At 43.8% G+C, this 19,870-nt stretch overlaps 1 protein-coding gene across 1 annotated transcript in view; it reads right to left on the bottom strand.

Annotated features, from left to right (window-relative positions):
- Positions 1-1,974: 1,974 nt before the first annotated feature.
- The window catches only part of lrp6 (low density lipoprotein receptor-related protein 6), a 97,898-nt gene continuing 80,002 nt past the window's right edge, over positions 1,975-19,870 (bottom strand). Inside the window, exons 20-24 of the mRNA XM_079493999.1 lie at positions 19,525-19,635; positions 18,819-19,046; positions 18,009-18,145; positions 12,173-12,270; positions 1,975-8,517 (exon numbers count right to left, since the gene is read on the bottom strand). Coding sequence (XP_079350125.1) covers positions 8,181-8,517; positions 12,173-12,270; positions 18,009-18,145; positions 18,819-19,046; positions 19,525-19,635 — 911 coding nt within the window. The 3' untranslated portion in view covers positions 1,975-8,180. The remainder of the gene's footprint in view (positions 8,518-12,172; positions 12,271-18,008; positions 18,146-18,818; positions 19,047-19,524; positions 19,636-19,870) is intronic.

The following is a 19,870-nucleotide window of genomic DNA, read 5'->3' as shown; positions in this document are numbered from 1 at the left end:
GGATACTTTGTATCATAGGGTTATTATGAGGTTATTATGAGGGGGGAAATCACACTCGTGTAAACTGTGGCTGCCACATGAAGTCATGGGGGGCATTCATCCATTGAAGATTCACTGCCGTATACCTTACGAGACATGAATGCAGAGTGTTATTGTATAAAAATCTCACCTGTGCGACCTGAGCGGTGGAAATATATACTTTTATTGTTATAGTTACTGTCTCTCATAGTTATATAGTGACTGTGTGTTATAAATAATACTATGTTATAGTGTGTGTAGTGACTTGGAACCTGCAAGCACAGTTGCTGACTTAAGCAGCTGCAGCCAGGGTTAATAGGTCCTACTCAGACAGGGGTCGACACACATTGCCGTGCATAGAATGTATTTATGTTGGCCATGATGTCTCATCTCTTGTAGTGCAACAACATAAAAATCCACCTGCGAAAGTGTCGATTCAGCCTCAATAACTGGGAGGAGGGAGGCTGCCCAGGCTCCAGAGAGACACAGTTACCAGGTCTTATGACTTAACTTAAGACATGGAGGTGTGGCCAATGCTTAAGAACAAAAAAACATTGCATGGATGCACCTGGGATGTATCCTCAGTGATGTATCCCAAGGACATCAGGGTTTCGGGTCTCGCAACATCATACTCCTCACTCAGGTGACCCAGCCGGGGTGATCAAGTCCCGACTTACGTCATAGTAGCTACCCACGATCAGTCCAATTAGGGAAAGACCAGGGCCTCACAGTCCACCGCTCCCGAACTGGACTGGGTCTGGCACGTGGAAGGACTAGGCTCTGTGGGTTGACTCCTGCTCTCACCAAGTGCAGCCAGGACCTATGAGTTGCACCAGATTCCCAGCACCAGACACTTCATTCAGGAGCGGCGGATTCTTGAGCCGCAACTGTTCCGCAGGCTCCACCAGCAGGGGAACGGTGGTGCCGCAGGCTCCACTTACGGCTTGAATGGCCCTCCTAAAGGCCTTACCATGGGCTGTAGGGCCTCCTCCTCACGGAAGACACAGTCTGGGGCACCAACCCATACTGCTCCCGGGTCTTAAGTGAAGTCATAATAAGTCATGCAAAATAGGGCCCTTTAGTGTATTAGTCAACACCAAAATAACTTGTTTTCAACTGCAAGATAATCTACAGTGCACATGTACACAGACCCTCAACACCATATTTACACCTGTCTCAAACAGAAATGTGATTCCAATGGATAATCCGGGGCAGGGAGTAAACTCAGAGTAACTATATACGGGGGGACCGCCAAATCTTTGGGTGATGGGGATTTTATTTTGTAATTTCTTTTTGAGTGGTGTAAACCACTCCTACGACTGGCTTTGTTAGTTTACGTGTCTGTCTGTCTGTTCGTACCAAAAAATGAGCATGGTTGCTACGGTCACCCAGTTCACCCGGGTGTGATTTCATTATGTCAGACATTACGTCAGACCACAGCTGATCAGGCTATATAAGACCTTACACCACTCAGTTCACACGGGTGTGATTTTTATTAAACAAAAAGGTAGACAATACACCACAAGCATGACATTTGAGGGGCGCTAGCACAGCTTTGTGTGTTTGTGTGTATGAGCCATGTTTGTGCTTGTAGCACGGAATGTGATGATTTGATTGGTTGAGCACGGAATATGATGTATGATGATGAGCCCCTCACTTCACACAAGTGTGATTTTTTTGTAGCACCATATTCTGAGAACGTTCCCCCTCAAAAATAACTTGATGAATGACACCTCAACTCCTTGACGCAACAAAATCGAGTTACCACTATCTGGAAGCAAATGGGATCTGAATAAAAAAAATAAAATGTAAAATACATTTCTGTCTGGAAGTGTTGTGGAAGGCTCATTGGCAATATTTTAACTGTAATCAGGCACATCACCCACACCATAACATTTAAATAAAAGGATAGCGATTTTGCCACTTCATGACAAAAACTAAATTAAATCAATCAAGTTCAAATTTCACTCAACTTTTATTTAAAAAAAAAAAAATCTTTTCATTTGTTACAACAGCTTATAGTAGTAACTGAATGGGCTGTACAGGTCCATTGTATACACTGTTTTACATGTAAAGCAATCAATGTACAAAAGAAAGTAGAGTTAGTGGAAATCAAATGAGTAGGATTAACCAAATGTTGGTCACCTTGAAATATATCCTTGCAAAAGCACCATGGTATCAAAACGGATGAATGACAAAATATTCAAAAACAAACTCTCCTGTATTCCCCATCTTAATCACGGACCTCCGGTAGCATGGAGACAAAGTGCTTTCATATTATAAAATAATAAAAAATATTACCCTCACTGATCCACCTTGGATCCATCATTTTACAATTAAACAACTTTCTTGGAACCTTTCTTTTCTCCCCCAATGCTTTCTGCACAATCTGTACATCACTTTCCAGATAACATCACAGAACTTGACGTGGTGACTTTTCAGTGGTGTAAAGGTGCGTACACACCAGAAGCGTGCGATTTAGTTCTGTGCAATTAATTCGCACCGATTTAAACTATAATAAAGCAACGTGTTTGTTTTGAAATTAGGTCTATTTTTTTACACCTGTATAAATGAGGCATCGCCAAATAAATGTTTATTAATAAATAATAATTACGTCTTTTTTACAGGCTAGATTGGATTCAGGCTAGATTTGGCTGCCAGTCTGAACACGCAGATCAGATCTGGACACTTGAAAAGGGCAAATGGGTCCTTTGACTCAACTCTTGACACTTTCTTTCTCGACCGGGGTCTTTCTTGTTTTATCTTTAGACAAACAACATGCACAGACAAACAAACATCCAACTTTTATGAGTTTCTACGTCGACGATGTGGTGATGATGCGTTTAAGTTTTTGTACCGGTAAATCAGTAAAACAGTACTGTTAAAGTGCAGTTAAGAGAACGAGAACCTCTCCAAACAATGTTTGATGGAAGCCTCATTTGTAATTCGTCACAATACGACCACGGTCGTACTGTATGACAAAGTATGAAATGAGGAGAAGGGTTGCAGAGGACAGGAACATTCAAACAGGGCTTGAGAACACGCACATCGAGACATCATGCAGATCAATGATTGTACCACAGGCAGTTTCTTGGCTCATTTACACGACATGAAAGAAGACGCATACAGCGTCTACGATAGAGGTTAGCGGGTGAGCTGAGATACTGGTCTGGAATATACATCTGGAGACATTAAGGGTTTTGGTGAACTGGATTCCAATTCCGATCCACAGACCCGTTTCTCAAAGCAAGGCTGTATGGGCCCAATGTGTGACCTAACGTTAAAAAAAGGTGCCACATCTGTGATTAAATGGCATTTCTATCAATGAATGTTTAAACACTTCAGCCCAAAACAAGCAACAGAATCTCCTATAATAATGCTGAAATTGAGAACGTTGCACTTTGAACAGAAGATGCAGTTGGACCTTTTGAAGAATCTAATGAAGAGTTAAGGTCTGCGAGTCATTGTTATACGATTGTCATCAAATCCATGCTGGTGTGTGTTAACGCTTCACTCCACGGACATTAAGATGTAGTGAAAGAGCAGCGTGAAGAGAAAACCATAAAGAAAGGTCATCTTCTGGAGCCCAAAAGGTATGATTTTTTACCTCCGTCTAAACATTCACTTCAGCAGACCATAATAATACCCATGCCAGACTCCACACATTTGAGGATAATTCATTGCTGTCGAGTGGAAACCTTGTATGTCCAAAACCATTCCTTCCTTATCATTTTAGAACAATATAAAATAGCCAACCAACACCTTGCGATGCAAGACACTGGGAGCTTGTAGATGGTCTGTTTTCACTACTTTTGCTTCACACTCCTGTATGATGAAGTAGTGAATTAACAAAAACAAAGAAAACATTTTTTTTAAAGTTGAAATTTGGATATACAAGGTTTATGCCTGACGATATCCAAACCAATAACAACAAAAACAAAGGCTTGCTCGGGACAAAAGTGTTCCGACAATGCAACAAAGTTTTCCTTGAAAAATATATTTTTCTGGTCATCACAAGACAGCACAAAAAACAGAACAGATTTTCTTTTTTTTTTTTTTACAAAAGAGATTGTTGATACAAGCATAAAGGCAATAAGAATGAGTGCCACCTCAATGTAGACCGATGGTCCTAGCTGAGCATTTCTGTCTCTTCCTGCTTCCCATTCGTGAAACAAAGGCCTCAAAGTTCACATGCGGACTTGACCAGGAGGACATGGAGGGCAACTTGCCGTTGGATTGTAAAAACCTGCGATTTGGCACAAAAGTCCTTCAAAAAAAGATCGGATTGACCTGTTGCAACAGTTACGCATACATATTTCTTGACACAAAGTACAGGGAATACCCTGGCTGGATATGCTCTGCGTTTTTGACTGATCTGTCGGATAAGATTGTCACTGTGTAAGTTTTGGAGTGATATATTTCTTTTTTGTAGAAAAATATGAGGCATATTACAAAAAAAGACGGAATGAAATAAAAGTACTGCAAGAATTCAATGGATAGATTTACAATGATTTTTTTTTCCTTTCTTCTATATAGCTTATAAATATGTTATCTACACAATATGTGGTATAAAAATACTATAGCATTTGTAGTGGGCACTGGATTTTCCTTTGTGTATTCTCAAAAAACGACAACGGGAAAAGAAATTATATGAAGTTGTATAAATGGTCAGGCACGAGAACTTGTCCTTGGTGGGGGGTCACTACCCCGATTAAGAGAGTGTGTGTGTGTGTGTGTGGGGTGGGGGGGCAGTTAAAAGAAGCCTAAAAACATGGTTGTGAGGATTAAAAGCAATGAGCAGACCTCTGTAACACATGTGCTTTGGGTTGAGGTTCACCCATACAGGGTTGTCAACAGTTGCAGTCAGGCATTAATTCATAAACAAAATAAAAAAAAGTATCTTGAAATCATGACAAAAAGAGGAAAAAAGATAGCATCATGTCTACTTTGTGCACCAGTGGTTCTCAAACTTTTTCCATGTCAAGGACCCCCAAATTAAAATGTATTTGGCCGCAGATCCCCTTCTGAAATATTTTGTGCCAGCCAGGGGCCCCAGAAGAGTTAAAAAGAAAAAACTAAATTTCAACAAAAGAAAATAGTAGATGTATAAGCTTTTGAATAGCCATTAAAAAAAAGATTGTGATGCTATTACCCCAATCTGAGAACCACTGTTGTACACAGTAAAATCCCCAGTGTTCATTTATCCATTTGTATCTCAGACCGTGTACATAATGTGCACAACCAAACCTGCACTCTGGAGTTTACCACTCAGGATTATAATGTGTATGTGGATTGTGAATTGAAGATGTGAGCCCCATTGCATTGCACTGATCCCCATCACGGCCTGTCCACAATACAGAACGCCTTTAGAGCTGTCTTCCACGTATTTCTATGGTAAAAAAACACCTCTTCCCAGCGTCCGAGGATCGCTCTTCATCGCCGCCGACGCTTGTCCGTTAATTTTGGCGTGGCGCCCTGGGCACTTTGAGCAGGAAACGAACTTTTGGAAAGGAGCGCAGGTCATTTGATCCTCCTGATTGTATGAGATAACCCGATAATAATCGAGTCGTTACCATTATGAGAGGTCCATGTGTTGATTTTGACACAACATTTAGATTTAGTTTTAGTCTTGTCTTTTGAAAATATTTTTTTTTAGTTTGTCATATTTTTGATGCATGCTGAAAATAGTCGATCTACAAGCTCACAACGCATCGCACGCAACCAAATATAAAATCATCTCCACTAGTCCCTCCCTAACATTTTAGTCTAGTATTTATTTGATGACGAAATTGTCAGTATGTTTAGTCATAGTTTTAGTCACTATGGCTTAGTTTTTATTTAGTTTTGGTCAGTGAAAAACACTAGTTCATCATAGTTTTAGACAAAATCAACACTGGCTGGAAACGTGCTAGCCATTTGATCCTCCTGATTTTATGCGACAACCCGATAATTTACAACCCAACGTTGCGAGTCGTTACTACAACCATGAGAAGTCCATGTTTGTTTGAACAGTGAGCACCTCAATGGTTGATAGGTTGGATCACGCTCTGTGTGTGTGTGTGTGTGTGTGTGTGTGTGTGTGTGTGTGTGTGTGTGTGTGTGTGTGTGTGTGTGTGTGTGTGTGTGTGTGTGTGCGCGTGTGTGTGTGTGTGTGCGCGCACACGTGCTAAGGACATGATATCCAAAGTGCTCCTCAGCTCTAAAAGCGTTCTCCAGTGGCACGTTCGTCTACCGTAGCTTGCCGTCTTTCAGTGAGACCCAAGCAAACAGCAAATGATGCTGATGATGTGCATGTGCAGGCTGCTAACTTTAACCCATTTAGGCCTGACATCGAAATAAAAAAAACGTTCGCTCTGAAAGAATATATACCTATTCAAAGATTTGTGCCGCATTTTTACGATTTTTCAAAAATAGCAGACCTACAAGTTCATAGCGCGCCACTCGTTGGCGCGCTATGAGCTTGTAGATCTGCTATTTTTCAATAGCTAAAGTATAACAGAATGCTTGAAACACCAAAAGGGGTTCCCGCCCAAAATGGGTTAAGTAGCCAGGGGGACCACGACAGGTGAAGGGCAGTGACAACATGGCCTCACATAAATATGTGCCGTTGCGTTATTGCTTCAGGTGAGAGACACTGCCGTATTGGGTCTGTGACCACCAGCGGAAAGAGGCCCACATCTACAGTTCAAGAGTAAAAAACAAAAAAAGGATACAGACAGGATAGTAGCAAACGCATTTGTAAATGAAAAAGGAGGTATAACATGATAAAAAAGAGCCAGTACCACATTCTTCGCCACTTAAAAACAGCCACTCCTAACCCAATTTATGGGTGGGGGGGGGGCCATAGAAATGATGAGTGCTCCAGTGCTGACAAAATGGCTGCCCCCAAGCCGAGGAGGAGCTCAATGGCGCAGCGCCTCAGAATGACATCCAGGGGGAGCTCCTCTCCTTCCCATCCCAATCCCTTAGTGCTGTGGTTTTCAAACCTTTTAATTTGAGGGTACAAATGGAACCATTAAAGGTTTCATTTGTAGGCTCTCTCAGAGTTACAGACCTGCTAGGGTCCATTTGGAAACCCCCTCAAGGAACCCTGAGGGTCCCCAGACCCCACTTTGAGAAGCACTGTCGTAGTGTTGAGTTAATGCTAGTACATCTCATTATTTGGCATCAGATTATGTCTTGTGTTCGTGTGCTTTTAGTGTGTCCTTCAGCCTGGTGAGGGAAAGTCATATTCTCATCTCATGGAGTTTCTTTTTTTTGTCTTCTTTGTCTTCTTTTTAAGGCAACTTATCACGTTTGATGATTTTAATTAAAACTTTTTCTTAAAAAAAAAAGATAGATAAGAAAAATGTACAAATTTCAATAATACAAACCTCTATGGCATTATCGTCAGTAAACGCTGTATAGAAAATATATAAATATGCTTTTTCTTCTCTTCTTTTCAATGTACAAGTGTTCTGCTGCAGCTACGTCGATAGCTCTGATTTCATTTTATTCTTTCCATAAATTTGTGTTTTTATTTTCTCTCCCTCTGTAACTGTACAGGATGCTGGACCCGCTTCAAAATGTCCACCTCTCTCCTCCATACTTTATATACGTCTCTCTTTCCCCATTACAAAAAAAAATCATTATGCACAATTGGTATTTACAGTGAAGGGGAAGGGTGGTGAGGAGCGGAGCCGTTTGCGGGTGGGGGCACCTAAACATCGTAGGCACCTCAAAGTTACATTTGCTATTCTTTTCCAAAATGTAGGAGAGAGAAAAAGAATAAATGTATGGCTTGGAAAATGGTCTGAATTTATATAAATTATACATGATTTGAACATGCTTGGTACAATAATATCAGAGTTAAATGTACCCTTCAAAAGTACTTGCGTATGCCCATAGTGACTGGCTAGCAACAGGTTTTGTAGCAATTGTATGTGTACTTTATATTACTTGTCATTTAAGGCCCAATAATAGTCGCTACAAATTGCTACAAAACCTGTATGTGTATATCCAATCATTTTGGGCAAAAACTGTGCATGTTCAAATCATGGATATGACTTCAGACCATTTTCCAAATATTTCCCTCCCCTTTTTAATAAACAAGCGAATTTGATGTGCCCACAATGTTTAGACACCCCACTCTTCCCGGGGTATCCCGGGGAGGGGGGCCAGGCTCACGAGGAGTCCGTACATGGCGAGGGGGGCGGCGGGTAGAGGTGGTGCGAGTAGCTGCGCTCCGTGAAGGGCGAGGGGGGACAGCTCTCGCAGTTCTCCTCGGCCGACAAGTACTGGCTCCGCGGCGTGGGGGGCGGCGGGAAAGGCTCCGAGTCGTAGTTGAGGTCGCTGGTGTAGCCCGCCTTGGCCACGCCGTTGGCCGAGGCGGCTCCCGCAGCGGCGGCGCCGGACTTGGGCGGCCCGGCGCGGCGCCCCGGCGTGTAGTCGCTGTCGCACACGTCCGTGCTGCATGGCGTGGTGGGCGGGGCGAAGTGTCGGTACGTGTAGGGCCTGTAGCTGTAGGAGTTGGAGAGAGAAACAAGAAGTCAGTGTCTCTACGTATAGGCTGTAGGGTCTGTAGCTGTAGGAGTTGGAGAGAGAAACAAGAAGTCAGTGTCTCTACGTATAGGCTGTAGGGTCTGTAGCTGTAGGAGTTGGAGAGAGAAACAAGAAGTCAGTGTCTCTACATATAGGCTGTAGGGTCTGTAGCTGTAGGAGTTGGAGAGAGAGACTAGGGAAGAAGTCAGTGTCTCTTCGTATAGGCTGTAGGGTCTGTAGCTGTAGGAGTTGGAGAGAGAGACTAGGGAAGAAGTCAGTGTCTCTTCGTATAGGCTGTAGGGTCTGTAGCTGTAGGAGTTGGAGAGAGAGACTAGGGAAGAAGTCAGTGTCTCTACGTATAGGCTGTAGGGTCTGTAGCTGTAGGAGTTGGAGAGAGAAACAAGAAGTCAGTGTCTCTACGTATAGGCTGTAGGGTCTGTAGCTGTAGGAGTTGGAAAGAGAGACTAGGGAAGGATTCAGTGTCTCTACGTATAGGCTGTAGGGTCTGTAGCTGTAGGAGTTGGAGAGAGAGACTAGGGAAGAAGTCAGTGTCTCTACGTATAGGCTGTAGGGTCTGTAGCTGTAGGAGAGAGAGACTAGGGAAGAAGTCAGTGTCTCTACGTATAGGCTGTAGGGTCTGTAGCTGTAGGAGTTGGAGAGAGAAACAAGAAGTCAGTGTCTCTACGTATAGGCTGTAGGGCCTGTAGCTGTAGGAGTTGGAGAGAGAAACAAGAAGTCAGTGTCTCTACGTATAGGCTGTAGGGTCTGTAGCTGTAGGAGTTGGAAAGAGAGACTAGGGAAGAAGTCAGTGTCTCTACGTATAGGCTGTAGGGCCTGTAGCTGTAGGAGTTGGAGAGAGAAACAAGAAGTCAGTGTCTCTACGTATAGGCTGTAGGGCCTGTAGCTGTAGGAGTTGGAGAGAGAAACAAGAAGTCAGTGTCTCTACGTATAGGCTGTAGGGTCTGTAGCTGTAGGAGTTGGAAAGAGAGACTAGGGAAGAAGTCAGTGTCTCTACGTATAGGCTGTAGGGTCTGTAGCTGTAGGAGTTGGAGAGAGAGACTAGGGAAGAAGTCAGTGTCTCTACGTATAGGCTGTAGGGTCTGTAGCTGTAGGAGAGAGAGACTAGGGAAGAAGTCAGTGTCTCTACGTATAGGCTGTAGGGTCTGTAGCTGTAGGAGTTGGAGAGAGAAACAAGAAGTCAGTGTCTCTACGTATAGGCTGTAGGGCCTGTAGCTGTAGGAGTTGGAGAGAGAAACAAGAAGTCAGTGTCTCTACGTATAGGCTGTAGGGTCTGTAGCTGTAGGAGTTGGAGAGAGAAACAAGAAGTCAGTGTCTCTACGTATAGGCTGTAGGGTCTGTAGCTGTAGGAGTTGGAGAGAGAAACAAGAAGTCAGTGTCTCTACGTATAGGCTGTAGGGCCTGTAGCTGTAGGAGTTGGAGAGAGAGACTAGGGAAGAAGTCAGTGTCTCTACGTATAGGGCAGTGGTTCCCAAACCTTTTCATGTCAAGAACCCCCAAATTGACACCAATTAGCCCACGGACCCCCATTTGAAAATATATGCCAGGGTCTTCCATAAAAGAATTTTTTTACGGCTCTAGCAGTGATTCTCAACCATTTTAATTTCAAGGACCCTCACTTTGATATGCAATAGGCTACGGACCCCCATGTAATGGCATTTCTATCTCTGAGACCCCAATTTGTATTGTAAAATCAATGTTAATTTAACTCTGAGAGTGTACAAATGGAACCGTTCCATTTGTACACTCATTTGACGCTGACAGACCCCACTTTGGGAACCAATGGTGTAGGGCCTGTAGCTGTAGGAGTTGGAGAGAGACGAGGGAAGAAGTCAACGTCCGTTAGATCAGTGGTTATCTTATATGGCATTTGAGTCATGGACCACCATTTGATGAGATTTAGCCTCTCGGACTGAGGGAACGCACCCAACAGCCCCCCGCGTCCCAACTGGCAGCACAGTGACGGATGCGCTGGTATGGCCATGCCAAAAGACTCCCCCCTGAACACCCCACTCACGCTATCCTCCACTTTGATCCAAACTCTGCTGGCTGGAAACGCCCCCGTGGAGCTCCCCGCACCCGATGGATAGATGCCGTCACCAGAGACTTACACCAACTGGGCTTGTCGCTGACAGAAGCTGAGCCCCTAGCACTGGACCGACCCAAATGGATTGGTGAAACTGATTGGCTCTATGCATGGCGACGCCTCCGCCGCCAAGCAAGAGACCTGATGATGTCCGATGATCTCGGACCCAAAACATCAATTCAAAATAACAATTCTTCTACATTCTCTAATTGTGTAGACGTCTTGTAAATTAAGTAATGGAGATGTTTAACAATAATGTAACATTTGGTTTAATTTTACACTCTCAAGAGTTAAAGACCTATAAGGGTCAATTTGGTTGCCCACTCTCCGTCATTTAGCTGGGGACCACCTGGAACCCCCTCAAGGACCACTGGTGGTCCGCGGACCACTGGTTGAAAACCACTGCGCTTGATCGTTGTACAAATAACTGCCGAATGATTAACCAGTGATTTGCACTTTTGCCGCCGAACATCGGAACATAATGAATAAAAGTTTTTTGTCCTTCTTATGTAAATAAAACATTTTGATCATGGATGAAAAGCGACACGACGCGGTACAAATGCTCACCACATTCTGTGTGTGTGTCACTGAAGCCAGTGCCGTTTCAAAATGCACGGGGAAAAGAGTAAACAAAAGGAAAGCGAAATCTCTTTGAAAGCCGGGCCCCTGAGTGCAGAAAAAAGGGGGTTGTTATAAGTGCTAGCATGTGCCTGAGGAATTCCTGCCATCTCTAGCAGGGCAGCACACTGCAATCCTGCAAGGTTTCATTACATTTCCACGAAAGTCAAAGATTTCACTGGTATGTAACACTCAATGGTTTCCTTATTGATTTCAGGTTGACGCCTGCGAGGCTGTGACAACCGGTCAGAGAGCTTGGCCAAGTTCAGACTTTCAAGTGGAGATGGTCCAAGTAATCAACATGGTTGAGCTTTGGATAAATGATCACGATAATAATAATAATAATAATAATGACATTTCAATGTGGCTTTGTTTAATGCGTGAGATGTTTTCTAGTGTTGATAAATGGACAGAGAGCTAATTTTGTTAACTGTCCTTTGGATTGAGGTGACACTCGCACGTCACCACAGTATGAGCAGGATAAAAGCAACATTATCGTCGCTGTTCCTTTTTTCAGCAAATGTAAAACAAAGAACCTGGGGGGGGGGGGGGGGGGGGGTGCAGATGTAACAGGTGCAGATAGAAATGCGTGGGGAGTGTTGTGCAGGAATGAAGACATGTAGTTAATTAAAAAGAACATTTTATCTGGAGCCACAGTCACACTCCCTTTTAACAGATTTACGGTAAACAAGCTCTTTCAATGAATGACCTGAGCTCAAGGTCTTTTCTTAGATATGAAGAGAAACAATGTGAAACAACACGACAGATCTGCAAGCTCACATTGAGGCAAAATCTTGAATTAATTACTATCCGTGTGTGTGTGTGTGTGTGTGTGTGTGTGTGTGTGTGTGTGTGTGTGTGTGTGTGTGTGTGTGCATGCGTGCAGGTGTGTGTGTGTCTACCAGGACATACCTGTAGGAGTGGTGTGTGGAGGGACTGTTGGAGGAGTAGCCCAACTCCATGGTGTACTGGGAGCGCACCGTGGCCGGTGAGGGTGGCGGGTTCAGGATCTGGGAGGAGAAACCAAAACGGAACAAACACCTTTTAGCTTTCATGTGGACACATCCTCAATGCATCTCCAATTTTTCTCTTCAGTCACTCTCTAGGATTCTAGAATATCATCAAAAATGTCCACAAATAAAACAAAGAAAAAGGACATGAATCTTCCACAGCTAAGCAAAAATCAATACTTTCATATTTTTTCTAATTTTTATTGCAAAAAAATAAAGTTTCTCTTTAGCTGTACAGTCAAATCATTACAGAAACATGTTTTCAATATTACGCCCAAATATCCATTACCATAACATGACCGTCAAATAAAATATTATATTAGTTTTTTTCTCTCTCTGCAGAAGTGAGATCTATTATTCCTTTTATGCGACAGTACAACCAACTGTATTCGTGCTAGCTCTGGTTTCTTGAAACGGCATAATTGAAACAGAGGCAATTAACTGGTTAAAGTACAGGCTGGCACAGACAGGACCCTTTCCACCAGTTTCACACGCTCTCGCAGCCTCTGCTTTCCTCACTGGGGAAAGAAAGGCCTGGGATTTCACACAAACACATATGGCTGTGTGTGGTTTTTACATGTTACGGCGCCCCCCCCCCCCCCCCCCCCTCCCCTCCATTGGTAAAGTCGCCCAAATCTGGGCCAATTAATAGCGGAGGTAGACCATCGTGAAAAAAAACGGGCCAAACTGGGCCAAAAAAAAAGCTGTATTTTGAAATGATGCTTGGAAGAAGTGACTCAAATAGAGGTAACATTTTCCACATGGCGGAGGGCGTGACTCAGGGCTGGGATGCTGTACTTTGTGTACCCTAAGGCAGAGGTTCTCAAAGTGGGACCCCCCAGGGGTCCTTGAGAGAGGGGGTGTGGGAGGGTGACCTGATCCAGAAAAGGTTGGTAACCGCTGTACGTTTTAATTTAAAGAACTAGAGGTGCTCGTGGGGCCTCTACAGCGGTGCCCGTTCGGCACTGGCCGACTTTAAACGATGCAAGTTGGAAATGCATGCCCCACCCAGCTATTATGCGTTTGAGCCTCTACAGCGGTTCCTGTTGGGCACTGGCCTACTTGGAACGATGCAAGTTGGAAATGCCCGATATTGACGTCAGACGTCACAAGTTACCGGTACATTTATATTGGGGTTGTGCTCAATTATTCCTTTTAATTTAGAACACCAATGGTCTTTGTCCTTGCTCGCAAAATAGACATTGTGCAGTGCAGTAATGTGCAGGTTCCACTGGGAAAACTGTCACAAACTAGGAATCAGCATGAGCAGATAGTGTCATGACATGTACTTACTGACTGAATACTTATTTTAAACCAAGTACTCCAGAACTTTAACTCAAGTGTAAATTTGACTGAGCAACTGTACTCAACTGGGGTTGAGTACTTTGTCCACCCCTGTGTGGTGTGCTAGGTTCATGGTTTACCTGGTATCTTACAGTTTCATTATAGAGCGTCGCCGACGAGCGGCTCGGAAGAGATTTTCCAATTAATTTTTCCCATAAGACCTGTAAGCCTCAGACAAAGCCAACTCGGGTGGTGACAACTTGTGACAATAAACAGAAAAAATTGGGCCGAACAAATAATTAGAAGAAAAAAAGGGCAGGGTACAACACTTTTTATGTTGTCTTTCTTTCTAGTATATTGTTTAGACTGGTACTAGGTTCCTCGCTTACTTGTGATCCTAATGTCGTGAGGCACTACACCAGGGGTCGTATTGTATATACGAAATATTGTATGAACTATATAATAACCTGATATAAAAGTTAATAAATAAAGATGTGTGTGGTGTAACGGCACACTGTGTGTGTAATCAAATATAACAGGTGCAGATAGAAATGCATGCGTTGTGCAGGAATTAAGTAAGTAGCCTTGCCGAGCCATGAGGCCCACAGGGCAGGAGCCTATCTCCTGTTTCTGTAGCGTGAGGCAGCTTGATGTACAAGTACACCCCCTGGACATGACGCTAGTATGTCGCAGGGATTTACCCCCAATCCAACCCGTGATGCTGAGTGTCATGCAGGGAGGCACTGGGTCCCATTTTTTGGGAGTCTTTGGTATGACCCGGCCGGGGATCGAACCCCAACCTCCCAGTCTCAGGGCAGACACTCTAACCACAAGGCCACTGAGCTGGTGTGTGTAATCAGATGTAACAGGTGCAGATAGAAATGCGTGGGGAGCGTTGTGCAGGAATGAAGACATGTAGTTAATTAAAAGTTAAAAAGAGAACATTTTATCTGGAGCCAGACAGTCACACTCCCCTTTCAAACAGAGATATAAACAAGCTCTTTCAATGAATGACCTGAGCTCAAGGTCTTTACTTAGATAGGAAGAGAAACAATGTGAAACAACACATGCCTGTCAGTCAACATGGATAAAAAACATTCTTCAGGTGGGGGTAGATTTCTCTATTTGGACATTATAGCCTGAACGTGGGACAGTCAGATATTACATAGTATTTACAACACACTGTAATATGCAGGGCAAATGGTAAATAGTGTATTTCGACATCAAGGCTTGGATGACAAACAACTTTCTGCAACTTAATGAATCCAAAACTGAAGTCCTACTATTTGGCCCACCATCTGACGTTTAGAACTTAGCCTTGGCCCCTTACGTCCCAATATCACAGCGAGAAACCTGGGTGTCACTCTGGATTCTGACCTCTCCCTCGAGGGTCTTCATTTTACCACCTTCGAAACATAGCCAAAATCAAACCCTTTCTTTCCCGTCCCGACCTCACAAAAGTTATCCACGCATTAATTTACTCCCGTGTCGACTACTGTAATTCCCTATACTCCTGCCTCTCAAAGAAATCCATCAACCGGTTCATTCAGAATGCTGCAGCTCGCCTCCTAACAGACTCCAGAAAATTCGACCACATTACCCCTATTCTGGCCTCCCTACATTGGCTGCCTGTTTCTTACAGAATTGATTTTAAAATACTCTTATTCACGTTCAAAGCTAGGTCCGGCCTTGCTCCATCATACTTATCTGACCTACTCGACCCTTACGAGCCAGCTCGTGTACTAAGATAATCCGGAACGGCCCTTCTGACCATAAAATCAGGCTGCAAAAAAAACTGTAGGCGACCGGGCATTTGCGATCCGGGCACCGTCACTCTGGAACGCCCTGCCCCTGGAGATCAGGCTTGCCGAGTCTGTGTCGCATTTTAAATCGCTCCTAAAGACTCATTTTTACAGAGCTGCATTTAGCCCACCGCCCATGTGATTTCCATTTTTTTTTTAAATTTGTATCTTCTGTTATGTTCTATCGACAAATCTCTTCTCTTATATTCTATGCCTTTTTGATCCATGTTTTTCTCTATATATATATATTTCTGTTAAGCACTTTGTGACTTGTTTTTAAAAGGTGCTATATAAATAAAGCTTTATTTATTTATCATTATTTATATAGCGCCTTTATTCAAGGCGCTTTACGCAGATTGTGCATTACATTCACACACACATTCATACACCGATGGCAGAGGAAACCATGCAAGGCACCAACCTACTCATGGGGAGAAGTTAGGGGTGCGCCGTCTTGCTCAATGACACTTCCGACACCAACACTGGGGGAGCCCGTGTTCGAACTGTGGCCGCTCTACCCCTGAGCCACTGCCATCCCTCAGGCCCCGATATCATCATGGGCCCCTGCCGCCCATAGTGCCTATGACTGCACTACACTGTGCTCTCGCTGCATTCTACTGTATGAATTTGATTGTTTACCTTGCTTATTGTAAGTGACTCTGGTTAAGAGTGTGAGCTGTGCTAAACGTCCACATTGTAAATGTGCTTCTCACCGGCAGTGTTGCCCAGAATTTGCGAGAGAAACAAGCAACCAGGTCTATGAAAACGAGCCCAAAAGAAGCAACTACTAGGCCGCACGCACGCACGCGCACGCACACACGCACACACGCACACACACGCACGCACGCACGCGCGCGCATTCTCGTTCTCTTCTGGGGGCGCTGGCTTGGCACAAAAGAAGTTTGAAAACCATTGGCCTACATTGTAAATCACCTCCCTGTCGGGTGGAAACCCTGTATGTCCAAAACTGTTTCTTTTCAGGATTCAAATGAAAAAGCATCACAAGTTGCAGATCTACAAGCTACATGCTTTTGTGTGAATAAATAAAACATGTGAACTGAGCGGTGCAGAGAATGTGTGTGCTGGCTAAACAGACAGACATACATACACACATAGGGTCAAATTCACAACGGAAATATACGACCAGGTGTAAATGAAGACTACAGTCCTTTGGATTACTATCATATCCCTGTTGTATAGGCTATATCTGAATCATGCCTATATGGGGAATTAATTTGTTCTGGACGTAGCTTAATTGGATCGGATCACCAGCGGATTTTGACTTTGTCTTGAACAGATCTTCAAGCAAACAGCGCGAGTTATATAATTATAAACGAAACGGACGGAACCAGGTGGGGAAGCACCTGTCAACTTGCCAACTTATTTTGGCATGATTGCTTCACTCCTTGCTCAATGTCAGAATGTTACTTAACTGATGTTTTAAGTTACTTTCACGATAATGAGAAAGGAGTTAATTTGTATAGTTCAACCACACAACCAAATGCAACCAATGCTTTTTTTTTCGTTCTTTTTTTCCATGTGATCAATATACATTATTATAAATTAATACCACAATGCAAATATAGGCAGATAGGTGCTCATGCAGCAAAGGCAATAGTCTATTTAAATCATTAGGCCTATGTGAAACTTTAATTGGCTGAGTCTCTGTCAACATGCTGATCAGCAACCTAATAAGTCAACTCTGAATGCAACTATAGCCTACAAAATAAATACAAATACAAACCAGTGGAATTTGCATCAGCATATAACATAAGCTAAGCAGTTGACACATTTTCTTCTTTTATGTATGTGTGTGTTGACAAATGCTGGTCACATATCTGTTTTGAGGTTTGGGGACTATTAATTGATTCAGCATGAATCTATATAAATACACGCATGCCTTGATCACGGGTACACTACCCTCTGAGCTAACTTGGATCTGAGCAGATTTTACGACCAACGTCCGCCAACGCCACGCCAAGTTCAAGTTCATGAATTCCACACGTAACGTGGCAATCCTCGTAAATGTCCGTACGCTTACGATATGAGCGTAAACGCCGTTGTGAATTTGGCCCATAGAGACACACGGCCACGCTGCTCAACAGTGCCACTTTAGGTCACCCAGCGGTATTGCAGCTGTCACTACTCAGACATACATGGAGACATACATACATACATACATACATACATAGGGACACACGGCTGTTCATCGGAGCGCTTGGGCACCGCTCAAAAACAAAACAAATACATTAAATCAACCCATTTAGACATGAGAACAGATTCTACAAATGTCTTCTAAATCATGAAACTTTTCTGAAAAAACTGTTTCTATGTCAGTGGTTCTCAAACTATTTCATGTGAAGGCACCCCAAATTTATATGTAATTTGGCCACGACCCCAATCTGAAAATATGTTGTTCCAGGGACCCCCAAGAAGCAAAGATGTGAGTAAAAAAAACGTTCGCTCTGAAAGAATATACATAGATTTGCGCAACATTTTCACGATTTTTCAAAAATAGCAGATCTACAAGCTCGTAGCGCGGCACTCGGATCTGCTATTTTTCAATAGCTAAAGTATAACATAATGCTTTAAAACACCAAAAGCCCAGAATGGGCTAAGAGTTAGAATGTGGAGATAAAGTGGTTTCCTCACCGGGGGGAAGTAGGTGCCCTTGGTGCTGGACGAGCTGCTGGACGACGCCCCGGTCACGTGGGCGCGGTCGTACGGCGGGCCGCTGCTCCCGCCCATGATGCTGAGGGAGCCAATCACAGACTTCCCTCTGGACATGCCTGCAATGTTGATTTTTGGCAGTACATTTAGATTTTTAGTTTAGTGATAGTCATATTGTAGTCATCTGAAACGTCTAGTTTTAGTCGAGTAAATGGCATGGGATTTTAGTCGACTAAATCTACAGTGTTTTTGTAGACAAAAATGCATTTTTGCGGGCTTTGATGCCGTCGTAATGGATGATTTTACGCTTGCTGAAAATAGCCGATCTACAAGATCGGCTATTTTCAGCAAGCGTAAAATCATCCCCCAGAGTGGCCCTCCTCAGAGTAACTACAGGGGGTCCCGCCAATCTTTGTGTGATGGGGAAGATTAGTCGAAAATAGCAGATCTGGTGTAGAGGGAAATGGGGCAGACCAAGTATAGAGCCTATATAGACTATATCGAGAGTTTAAAAGGTTAACTATCTGAAAATATAAATTAGCACGAATCCAACATATTATTAGACAAGATGTATTGTATGTCAAACAAGTCTATGAACCTATCTATGTAAACTATGATTAAAAAAGAAATCTGCAACACAATTTTATACAATTATACTAGATATGCTTCATCTGTACCTCGGCTAGGGGGTCGTTGGTCTGAAACACATTAAAGACCCCTGCCCTAATGAGACCTAAAGAAACCAATGCGCCGGGAGCCTCCATGCACTGTGCCCGCCCCATCCTACTGTACCTGGCAGCGACCCGGACAGGGAGCTGGGGTGAGGGACGTAGCCCAGAGGGACGGAGGACGGGCCGTGGACCACGAAGTCGTTGGTGACCGTCTCCCCGTCGTCCTTCATCTGCGGACACAGCACCCGCTGGCACACGAAGTAGACGGCGCCCACCACGAACAGCGCCATGACCACGCCCACGATGGAGCCGATGGTGTTGGAGGGCGGAGGAGGCGGCTCCGTGGGATCTAGGAGGGGGGAGGGGAGGCAAAAATCCCAATAAATACTTAATTTATGGCGAAGAGACTTGGTGTAGAAGGAAACGAGGGCAGGCCAAATACGGAGTCAACTCATGTCTGTTTTACTAAGTATAGAAGGTTTCATTGGTTATGCCCTATATCAGGGCTACTCAACTTAATGGAGATAAATGGAGCCTGGATGTAAAGATCCCATAGCTGGTGGGGACTGAGGTGTTGCATAGCAACCGGAGCAATGCTAAAAGGTAAATTGACGGTCGCCACTTTCATATATGGAATATACGGGGGTTACGAACATATACGTAGTTGGCACCTGCCGTACCCTAGTGGGGGGTCCGAATATGTTCGTAGATGCTGCAAAAAGAATTAAGATGGCTCAGGGGCCACTCAGAAAATTCCAAAAGTCCATGGGCTGCAAGTTAAAAATGTCAGTGTTATTTTTAAATATTATTCCCTTTGTGACACTTACAGCAGCCAATCTCGTCAGAGTTGTCGGTACAGTCCATGTTGTGGTCACACTTCTTGTGCTTCCCGATGCACTGGCCATTGGAGCAGCTGAACTGGTCAGGAGGGCAGCGCACTGGGAGAAAAATAGTTAAAAGGTAGGGTTGAAGAATTTTCATTGCTGTTGTATCCTACTGGCTCACCCGTCCGTGAGGAGCCCCCCACCCAACACTCCCAAATGGAATTTGGTTCCATTTGTACACTCTCGGGCCTCTTTCAGATGGCGACGGTCTCCAGATAAAACGGCAAAGTCCCGTTGCGTTCTAATTTTTTATTGACCCTTTACACGAGAACGAACACTTCATGAAAAA

This window comes from Electrona antarctica (genome assembly GCF_951216825.1).
Source record: "Electrona antarctica genome assembly, chromosome: 23".
Classification (NCBI taxonomy): domain Eukaryota; kingdom Metazoa; phylum Chordata; class Actinopteri; order Myctophiformes; family Myctophidae; genus Electrona; species Electrona antarctica.
This window is presented reverse-complemented; position numbering and strand designations above follow the sequence as displayed.